General features: G+C 62.2%; 2 protein-coding genes across 2 annotated transcripts; both read left to right on the top strand.

Annotated features, from left to right (window-relative positions):
- The first annotated feature begins 3,347 nt into the window (after positions 1–3,347).
- TOR4A (torsin family 4 member A) lies at positions 3,348–6,605 on the top strand. Its single transcript, XM_039461306.2, has 2 exons — positions 3,348–3,405; positions 4,138–6,605. Exon 2 carries the CDS (start codon positions 4,175–4,177, stop codon positions 5,447–5,449), a length of 1,275 nt encoding a protein of 424 aa, XP_039317240.1. The 5' UTR covers positions 3,348–3,405; positions 4,138–4,174; the 3' UTR covers positions 5,450–6,605.
- On the top strand, positions 5,797–10,240 carry LOC141582285 (protein GVQW1-like). The gene is made up of 3 exons (XM_074390150.1): positions 5,797–5,806; positions 7,780–7,956; positions 10,125–10,240. The coding sequence occupies exons 1-3, from the start codon at positions 5,797–5,799 to the stop codon at positions 10,238–10,240; spliced, it is 303 nt and encodes a 100-aa protein (XP_074246251.1).
- Positions 10,241–10,710: the final 470 nt, after the last annotated feature.

Here is a 10,710-nt window from a genome sequence, read left to right as displayed (position 1 = left end):
AAGTGATTCTCCTGCCTCAGCCTCCCAAGTAGCTGGGACTACAGATGCCTGTTGCCACACCCAGCTAATTTTTTTTTTTTTTTTTTAGTAGAGACAGGGTTTCACCATGTTAGCCAGGCGGGTCTTGATCTCCTGACCTCGTGATCTGCCTGCCTCAGCCTCCCAGCATGCTGGGATTACAAGCGTGAGGCACCGTGCCTGGCTTGGCTTTTTTTTTTTTTTTTGAGACGGGAGTTTCGCTCTTGTTACCCAGGCTGGAGTGCAATGGCACGATCTCGGCTCACCGCAACCTCCGCCTCCTGGGTTCAGGCAATTCTCCTGCCTCAGCCTCCTGAGTAGCTGGGACTACAGGCACGCGCCACCATGCCCAGCTAATTTTTTGTATATTTAGTAGAGACGGGGTTTCACCATGTTGACCAGGATGGTCTCGATCTCTTGACCTCGTGATCCACCCGCCTCGGCCTCCCAAAGTGCTGGGATTACAGGCTTGAGCCACCGCGCCCGGCTTTTTTTTTTTTTTTTCCAAGATTGAAGATTAATGCACTGAGGGCCAAAAAAGAAAAAGAAAAATTAAAAAAAAAAAAAAAAAAAAGAAGAAGTACATGTTTTGGGGCTGATAGGACTGACCCAGCAGAGTGAGGAGTGGACGGTGGGCGGGGGCTGGGCTGTCACTGAGGGAGGTGGCAGTGGGGTCTCGGCCAAGTGGGGCATCCTCAGAAGAGGGCTGGTGGACACAGACGCTGGGGGGACGCTGGGGAGACTCGGGGAGCCCCTTACCACTGCTTCCATCTCTCAGGTCTTCAGCTGGGAGGCAGAAGGGGGAGGAGGTGGCGAGGACTTGGCTTCGGTGAAGGGACCCGGATGCTGACGGTTGGCAGCGGGCAGGTCCTGCCCAGGGCACCTGCAGGGGGTGCAAGGCCCACGGGTGGGGACGGAGGACCAGAGACTGAGGAGCCTGTGGGTGAGGAGCTGGTGAGGTAAGGGGTGTGAGCCGCAGGAAGGTGCTGGAGCTGGAAGTGGACAGCTGAGCCTCGGGGTGCGTGGTTACTGCAGTGACAGCATCAGGGGCAGGAAGAGCCGAGCTGCCTGAGTGCCTGGGTGTGGACGCCGCTGGGAAGTGAGGGGGAAAGACCTGGGGGGGAGGACCGAGGGCCCCGGCATCGGTGGGCGGCATCCTCTGGTGAGGTGAGCACCTGTGGGGAGTTTGTCAGGAGAGCGGGGAGGGCGCCAGCAGACTGGGGAAGCAGTGAGGCGAAGCCCTTCCAGAAGCGGAGAACATGCAGGCTGTTTGGGTGGCAGACGTCAACTCCTGGGTGACGCCGCAGGGCCGAGCTGGGCAGGGAGGTAGGAGGAGGGGCTTCCTGGAATGGGGATGTTCGTGTGGTGGGCATGGCCCTGGGCATCACAGGAGATGGTGATGCCGGAGCTGGGGTTCCGGGGCTCCCTTCATCCCTGCAGAAGGGAGAAGGTGCAGGTGGGGAGAGGCCTTGGCCCAGGGCTCCAATTCACCTTTGAGCCACAGGGCTGTGTCCTGGAGTGAGTCTCTTCTGCAGAGGGCTCTGGCCTGAGGGTTTCTGGGCCAGCCTCTGGCAGCAGCAGCTGCAGCCTTGGTGGCTTGGAGGAGGGCTGAGGGTTGCTGCAGGACTTCCAGGGCCCAGCCAGCCTGCAGCTGCCAGTCAACAGCCTCTCCCTCAGGATCCTCCCTGTGTCAGAAGCAGCACCGAGACTCAAAGCCTGAGGCCCATGAGACCCCAACCTCCGTGTTGGGGCCACAGGGCCTGGACAGCCAACCTTCTTCTGCTCTGGTCCCGCAGATGCTGGAGTGAGGGCCACCGGCCGCAGGAAGAGCACAGGCGTTCCACGGGGCGTGTGCCGCACCCTCAGCCTTGGCATCAGGGATGGGGCCCCTCAGTACCCCCTGCACAGGGGAGGGGCAGCAGGTTCCCGAATCCCAGGCCTGGCTCCTGGCAGGGAGCGTGACAGGCCCGTGGACCCCATGCCCTGGAGAGAATGGAACCCCCAGCCCACAACCTATGTTTCCTGATGCACTCGCTCTGCGTGAGGAATACACAGCTGTGGAACCCATCAGGCCCAGGCTGGCCGTCGTGGGGAGTGGGGCGTTCCTGGGGCTGCGGGACCTGAGATGAAGGCCCAGAGCACTGGTGTGGCTGAGTGGCCACTGTGTCCCTCCTGGGAAGGCGGCTTCCAGGCTGGGCCAGAGTGGGAGGAGTCAAGGGTGGTCTGGGCCGGCCTGTTGGTGGGAGGAGCCCTGTGGCCCGGGGAAGGGCCGGAGCTCTGGCTCCTGGCTCAAGTTCTTTCTAAATTTGTTGCCCAACCCCCACAGGGACCCTGAGTCACATGTGTTTTTTTTTTTTTTTTTTTTTTTTTTTTTTTTTTTTGAGACGGAGTTTCACTCTTGTTACCCAGGCTGGAGTGCAATGGCGCGATCTCGGCTCACCGCGACCTCCGCCTCCTGGGTTCAGGCAATTCTCCTGCCTCAGCCTCCTGAGTAGCTGGGATTACAGGCACGTGCCACCATGCCCAGCTAATTTTTTGTATTTTTAGTAGAGACGGGGTTTCACCATGTTGACCAGGATGGTCTCGATCTCTCGACCTCGTGATCCACCCGCCTCAGCCTCCCAAAGTGCTGGGATTACAGGCTTGAGCCACCGCGCCCGGCTACATGTGGTTTTTTTCTGATAGACCTTCTGTCCCAGGGTGTGCTGCCTATCCGGGCGCGGGGCTCCAGGGTGGGGACAGACGAAGCGGGGAGGGAAGGAAAATGATCTCTCCTCTGGGGGATCCAGATTGGGGTCAGGAGGGGACGGAAAAAGGGGAGAGGAGGATCAGAGAAGGATTCGGGGCCTGAAGCTGGGCAGAGGACCCTGCCCGCCCTCGCTGCTGCTGCCCTGCTGGAGCCCCTCCCCCCAGCTGTAGGCCCCGCGTGGAGGTGCCAGGTGGAAGGGGGGGGCCTGGAGGACAGGCTGAGGTGCAGGAGCCGAGGACGGGGCGGGGCGGGGCTTGCAGGAGGGGCCCGCGGCTTCACCAGGTGTCCTGAGCCTGACCAAGCCAGGAGGGCTCCAGAAGGGATGTGACCTCCGTCAGGGGATCCGCGCGAGCCGGCCAGGCCTCCCCCTCTGGCGCCTCTGTCCAGCCCCAGTCCCGCCTGGGCCGCACCCCCTGACTCACTTCCTTTGCATAGAAGCGGAAACCTCCCTGGAGCTTCCTCCGCTCCGGCCGCTCCCTGGGGACCCGCAGGTGTCGCTGCCCCTCGGGCCGGAGCCGGCCCCGGAAGCCCCCGGCCCACCCCCTAGCCCTGGGAGGTGCATTTCCTGCCCGGAGCCTTAGGCCCGGCGTCCGGCACAGGCGGGGGCTGCGGAGCTGGGGGCGGCGGACCAGCTGCAGGTAGGGGGTGGGCCGGGGCCCGGGGCGCAGGGCGCAGGGCGCAGGCTGGTTCCTGCCAGGCAGCGGCTCTTGCTCCGCCCCGGCTTTTGTTTCTGTCGGTCTTTCCACCTCACCTCCAGCGGCCTCGGGGTTGCCCGTGCTGCTCTGCTGCTTCACTCGAGGGCTGTTGGGAGGACCCCAGTTTTGGAACGGGGCTGGGAGGCCTGGGCTGAGCCTGGGGACGGGGCTGGGCCTGTTCTGAAAATCCTAAGCTCCGGCCAGACCCCCAACACGTGTTCGGGAGCCTGTGGGGGCGCCTCTGACTCCCGGGGCGCTCAGGCCTCTGCTCCCCGCGGCCCCTCCTTGGGAGACGCCCGGTCCAGTCGGAGCGGCGGGCGGGGGCAGGGGCCGGTGTGACTGTCCTTCACCCCAGTGGGCGCCTGGTCGGCCACTGACTTCTCCGACTCCTCCTCCAGGAAGCCGAGGCGGCCACTAGATAAGCCTCCAGCCCTCCACTTCCTCAAGGCTCGAGGCCGTTTATGGGAGGATCCGAGAGATTTGCATCGGGGCCCCACGGAAGGGCCGCTTCCCGGTCGGAGGGGCGAGGCCGCGACCGAGCCCTGGCCCTGGCCCTGGGGCAGCCCAGGCCGCACCCCCACGGGACTCCCAGGGGTGAGGTCAGTCCCGGGAACGGTTCCCGCGGGAGAGGGCGGTGGCGGGAGTTCGGAGACCCTCCCCGTCTTCCCGTTGCAGGGAGGGCGACCTGGATGCGGAGCGCCGTTCCTGTGCCATGGACCGCGGCCCGCCCAGCCTGGAGCCTGCTGCCGCGGCTCCCGGAACCTCGGGCCGGTGCGTGATCGCGCCCGTGCGCGCCGTGCTCCGCCTGCGCCGCCGCGTGTGTGTCCTGCGCAAGCGGCGCCTCCTGCAGCCGGGTGGGGGGCCCGATGTCGGGACCGGGACGCCCAGGCCGGGCTGCAGCTCCCCGGCGCTGCGCGCGGACGCGGACCAGCCGCAGTTCTTCACCTTCGACGGCCCTGCCGAGCTGTCCTCCAGGACACCACGCAAGAGGCGCCGGCGCAGCCGCTTGGTGCTTTACCCGGAGACCTCGCGCAAGTATCGGCCGCGCGTGGAGCACAGGAGCCGCGCGCAGCGCTGCTTGCTGTTGCTGGTCGCCATCGTGGGCTTCCAGGTACTCAACGCCATCGAGAACCTGGACGACAACGCGCAACGCTACGACCTCGACGGGCTGGAAAAGGCGCTGCAGCGCGCGGTGTTCGGCCAGCCGGCCGCCGTGGCGCGCATCGTGGCGCTGATGCGGGACTACCTGGCCACGCACGTGCACAGTCGTCCGCTCCTCCTGGCGCTGCACGGGCCCAGTGGCGTGGGCAAGAGCCACGTGGGCCGCCTGCTGGCGCGCCACTTCCGCGCGGTGCTGGAGGACGACGGCGCGCTCGTGCTGCAGTACCACGCGCGGCACCACTGCCCCGAGGCGCGCGCCGCACAGGACTGCCGCGAGGAGCTGGCGCGGCGCGTGGCCGACGTGGTGGCGCGGGCCGAGGCGGAGGAAAAGACCCCGCTCCTGGTGCTGGACGACGTGGAGCTCATGCCGCGGCCGCTGCTGGACGAGCTGCACGGCTTCCTGCAGCCGCAGCGCCCGCACCACTTCCACAACGCCATCTACGTGCTGCTCAGCGGCGCGGGCGGCGCCGAGGTCACACGCTTCGTGCTGCAGAACGCGTCCCGCGCGCTGCCCCTGCGCCCCGACGGCGCCCGCGGTGCCCAGGCCGAGGCGGCGCGGGCGGACGAGGACTTGCGCGCCAGCTTGCAGGCGCTGCTGTCCCGGGGGCACCCGCTGTGGGAGGCCGCGGCCGTCGTGCCGTTTCTTCTGCTGGACAAGCGGGACGTGGTCAGCTGCTTCCGCGACGAGATGGCGGGCGAGGGCTTCTTTCCCGATCAGGCCCGCGCGGAGCGTCTGGCCGCGCAGCTCAGCTTCTACCAAGTGGCTGGCCGCGAGTTCGCTGTGACCGGCTGCAAGCAGGTGGTGGCCACGGTGAATCTCCTGTAGTGGAGGCGCAGGACGGGACGTTTGTGTTGACGGCAGCAGTGGACGGGTGACCAGGGACCCTGTGGGCTGGCGCAGGCCCCTGAGGCGTCCAGCGACTTTGTGGCTGCCAGGTTCAGGGGTGCGTCCGCTCAGAGCTCTACCTCCAGGTCCGCACCCGCCTCAGAGCCGCAGGAGAGCAGCCCCCTCCCTCGTGAACGCGCCCATTCCCCTGCTGGGGGTCCCAGGCATGGTCTGGTGGGTTCTGTTTGGTCGCAGGAGGTGGGGGCTGGGTTCCCATGGTACGAGGATGACCTGAGGGCCAGCAGCTCCCAGGGTCACACAGCTGGGGCCCACCTTGCCTCGGGGGGATGGCTGTGGGTAGGCAGCCCCCCCCACGCTCGGTGCTGGGGTGGGGCTCTCATCCCCGCCACCCTGGAGATGAGCACAGAGGAGGCTGCAGCGAACCACGACAGTGCTGGGGTCCCGCTGTCTTCTCCCACCCCACCCCTCACTCAGGTCGTGTTTTCAGCAGCTCAAGGCTTGCACGACTTGACCCGAAGGCCGGGGGCCTCAGACAGCCTCTCTCCTCCTTCCCAGAGCCCCCGACCCTGTGCCGCCAGCTCTGGCTTGGGCTCACTGGGTGACCGAGAGCCCGCGGGGCAAGCAGGAGGTGCCCAGGCCTCCGCCCATTCATCTCCTCAGCCCGTGGTCACCACGACTGCGTGACCCCCCTTCCCTGTGGCCTTTTGTGCCCTGAGTTCCGCCCACCCGCGCCCTCCCCACGCCTGTCGACCCCACACCCCACAGCTCCCCACGCTCCGCCTCTCGGAAGCCCTCCTGGACTTTTCCGGGAGACCGGCTCCCCACGTCCATGGGAGCTTTAGAGGAAGGTGCTTTGGGTGCTTTCTGTGCCATGTCTCCTTGGGGGCGGCGGTTGCCCCGGAACGGTTCTCGCCTCCTCCCGCAGCCCAGGTGCCTGGGACGCACCGGCAGCCTCAGTGGCGCACCTGGCCCAGCCTGCGGAGCCGCCTAGCTCGTGGCATCTGTGGTTGCAGGGGCTGAACGCGCACCTGGGCCCGGAGTCCCCCAGGCCGCCCCAAGCCCCTGTCCCCGCCGCCGGCCCCGCAGCGGTTCCGGCTGGGAGGAGCGCGCGGGCGCCGGGACCCGCCCTGAGGGGCTCAGAGGGCGGCGAAGTTGTTTCACGCCCGTGTGGGGCGCGGCCGAGTGGGGTCCCCGCAAAGGCGGAGGCGGCGCCGCGCCAGGAGCCCAGAGTCCAGCGCACTCGGCGCGCGCCCCAGCGAGTGGGAATCCCCCGCATGCGCGCGCATCCCCGGCCCTGAGGCCTCAACTCCGTCCGGAGACCGCGCCCGCCCCCGCCCCCGCCGCTGTCTGTGGAGAGGCCCCGCAGGTCTTTCGGCGGGTGTCCCGCTCTCCCCCGCCCCTTCTCGCCCTGGCGGTTGGTGTCTGTGGTCTGGGGCGAGGGCCGTGTCACGGAGCCGGGGATTCGGGCCCCTTGAAATCTGGGGTCTCCGGGCGGATGGCGGCGGCTCCCCCCGGCTCAGCACGCAGGTCCGGGGCCCAGGGCGGAGGCCGACGCGTCCTGTCGAGGGGCCCGAGGACTCCTGCGGCTCTCGGGCTCCTGGAGTTTGGGGAGGCATCTGGGTCCGCGGGGTGCGGCTGGGGCTTCCAGGAACCTTTGTCTCCTGGGGCCCTGCGGACCCGCTGGCCATCTCTGGGAGCTTGGTCCCGCCCACCCCCAGGGCTGCGCAGCCGGGGGGAAGGAGCTCCTCCAGGAGGGTGGCTGTCCCGGGAGCCCACACAGAGGGGCGCCCAGCTCTGGTCTGGCCTTCGTGTTGGCTTCAAGGTCATAACAGAGCTGCCGAGTGGGGGGCGTGTGTGCCAGTCCCTGCATGGGTGAATGTTGGGGTGCTCACCACTCCCCAGACCTGTCACCTCCTCCTCCCACAGAGCACCCACCTGGAGGCGTCACCTGCCGGGCAAGCGTGGGCCGTTCATCCACCCTTCAGTCAACAACACCCACCCATCCAGCACCCGCTTGTATCAAAAGGTCCAAATCTCAGGGGAAGTTTTCCTTCCTCTCTCCCTCTTTCTTTCCTGGCGCCATCTCGCCTCACTGCAACCTCCGCCTCCCGGGTTCGAGGGATTCTCCTGCCTCAGCCTCCCGAATAGCTGGGATTACAGGTGCCCACCACCATGCCCAGCTAATTTTTTCAATTTTTAGTAGAGATGGGGTTTCACTGTGTTGGCCAGGCTGGTCTCGAACTCCTGACTTCGTGATGCTCCTGCCTCGGCCTCCCAAAGTGCTGGGATTGCAGCCGTCAGCCACTGAGCGGCCTCTTTTTTTTTTTTTTTTTTTTTGAGATGGAATTTTGTTCTTGTTACCCAGGCTGGAGTGCAATGGCCCGATCTCGGCTCACCGCAACCTCCGCCTCCTGGGTTCAAGCAATTCTCCTGCCTCAGCCTCCTGAGTAGCTGGGATTACAGGCACACGCCACCATGCCCAGCTAATTTTTAGTGTTTTTAGTAGAGACGGGGTTTCACCATGTTGACCAGGATGGTCTCGATCTCTTAACCTCGTGATCCACCTGCCTCAGCCTCCCAAAGTGCTGGGATTACAGGCTTGAGCCACCGCGCCCGGCCAGCCTCTTTTTAATTTATTTCTAAAATGTTACAATTGAGGCCAATTCTTGTGCTTTAGAAGAATGTGCCCCCAGCACTGGTTATAAACGAGGCCAGAAATCATGCTTGTTAATAAACTGTGTGGTTCAAATCTGACAACCTCCTGTTTGATTTGCTTTTTTGCCTTCGTGGTCTGATGATAATTGAGGATGCTGGTGTCTTTCCCTAATTGTAGATTTGTGGTAGGTTTATCACTTTCTCTCTAAGCTTCCATTTAGCAGGCCGCAGTGATTGGGGGCTTTGTTTTGCTTTTTGTTTGAGACACTTCTGATGGGGAAGTGCTGTGGATGTGGAAGTTGATGGAAGGAGTGGAAATCACATGCATTCTGCAGCTCGAACCTCCAGGCTTTCCAGGAAACCCATAAATAACTAAAAGAGCATTTTCCTTAATTGCCCTGGACAGGTGCTGGGGGCAGATGGTCCAGGCTGGACGTGTGGGAAGCTGCCAGCTAACCCGGTTCTTCCACACACCCTAGCTGCTCTCCTCATACGTCCTATGCCCTTTCTGTGCAGTTGTCTTGAGTTATTATTTGACATCTGCCATGCATCCTTACGTAGTAACCCTTGTGATCTGTGTGTGCACATAATAATGGCTTTTTTTTTTTTTTTCTTTTGAGACTCAGTTTCATTCTGTCATCCAGGCTGGAGCACAGTGGCACGATCTCCAGTCACTGCAACCTACGCCTCCCAGGTTTAAGTGATTCTCCCACCTCAGCCTTTCAAGTAGCTGGGATTACAGATACCCACCACCACCTCCAGCTAATTTTTGTATTTTTAGTAGGGGCGGGGTTTCACCACGTTGACCAAGCTGGTCTTGAACTCCTGACCTCAGGTGATCCACCTGCCTCAGCCTCCCAAAGTGCTGGGATTACAGGTGTAAGCCACCGCACCTGCCCTCCTTTTTTCTTTTAATAGAGACCAGGCTGGCCACACGAGGTGGCTCACACCTATAATCCCAGCACTTTGGGAGACTGAGATGGGCAGATCACAAGGTCAGGGATCAAGACCATCCTGGCCAACATAGTGAAAACTGTCTCTACTAAAAATGCAAAATTGGCTGGGCGCGGTGGCTCAGGCCTGTAATCCAGGCACTTTGGGAGGCCGAGGTGGGCAGATCATGACGTTAGGAGATCAAGACCATCCTGGCCAACATGGCGAAACCCCATTTCTACTAAAAAAAAATACAAAAATTAGCTGGGTGTGGTGGCTTTTGCCTGTAATCTCAGCTACTCGGGAGGCTGAGGCAGGAGAATTGCTTGCACCCAGGAGGCAGAGGTTGCAGTGAGCCAAGATCATGTCACTGCACTCCAGCCTCGGAGACAGAGCAAGACCTTGTCTCAAAATAAATAAACTGGGGGCTGGGCGTGATGGCTCACGCCTGTAATCCCAGCACTTTGGGAGGCTGAGGTGGGTGGATCACAAGGTCAAGAGATCGAGACCATCCTGGTCAACATGGTGAAACCCCGTCTCTACTGAAAATACAAAAAATTAGCCGGGCATGGTGGCGCGTGCCTGTTATCCCAGCTACTCAGGAGGCTGAGGCAGGAGAATTGCCTGAACCCAGGAGGCAGAGGTTGCAGTGAGCCGAGATCGCGCCATTGGATGCACTCCAGCCTGGGTAACAAGAGCGAAACTCCGCCTCAGAAAAAAAAAAAAAAAAAGACTAAAGACAGGGTCTCAGGGTCTCTCTGTCGCTCAGGCTGGAGTGCAGTGACATGACTGGCTCATTACAGCCTCTACCCCCGGGCTCAAACGATTCTCCCACCTCAGCCTTCCAACGTGCTGCAATTCCAGGCATGTGCCACCATGCCTGTTCTCTACATTTTCTTCTTCTTTTTTCATTTTTTGAAACGAAATCTCGCTCTTTTACCCAGGCTGGAGTGCAATGGCATGATCTTGGCTCACTGCAACATCTGCCTCCCGGGTTCAAGCGATTCTTCTGCCTCAGCCTCCCGAGTAACTGGGATTACAGATGCCTGCCACCACGCCCACTTACTTTTTATATTTTTAGTAGCGATGAAGTTTAGCCACGTTAGCCAGGCTGGTTATGAACTCCTGACCTCAGGTGATCCACCCACCTTAGCCTCCCAAAGTGCTGGGATTACAGGCTGAGCCACCGCGCCCAGCCATGTCTGTTCACTTCTACTACACGCTTTCGCTGTCTTGCCCAGGCTGTGGTGCAATATATGATCATGGCTCACGGCAGCTTCCACCTCCCAGGCTCAAGCAATCAAGCGATCCTCCTGCCTCAGCTTCCCAAGTAGCTGGACTACAGGTGCATGTCACCATGCCCGGCTAATTTTGTTGTTTTTGTAGAGATGAGGCCTCACTATGTTGCACAAGCTGGTGTCCAGCTCCTGGGCTGGAGGGATCCTCCTGCCTCAGCCTCTCAGAGTGCTGCGATTACAGGCGTGAGCCACCACACCTGGTACAGAGTGTGTGCTTTTTTTTTCTGAGATGGAGTTTCGCTCTTGTTGCCCAGGCTGGAGTGCAGAGGCATCATCTCGGCTCACTGTAATCTCTGCCTCCCACGTTCAAGTGATTCTCCTGCCTCAGCCTCCCAAGTAGCTGGGATTGCAGGC

Source organism: Saimiri boliviensis, chromosome 2 (assembly GCF_048565385.1).
Source record: "Saimiri boliviensis isolate mSaiBol1 chromosome 2, mSaiBol1.pri, whole genome shotgun sequence".
NCBI classification, from domain to species: domain Eukaryota; kingdom Metazoa; phylum Chordata; class Mammalia; order Primates; family Cebidae; genus Saimiri; species Saimiri boliviensis.
This window is presented reverse-complemented; position numbering and strand designations above follow the sequence as displayed.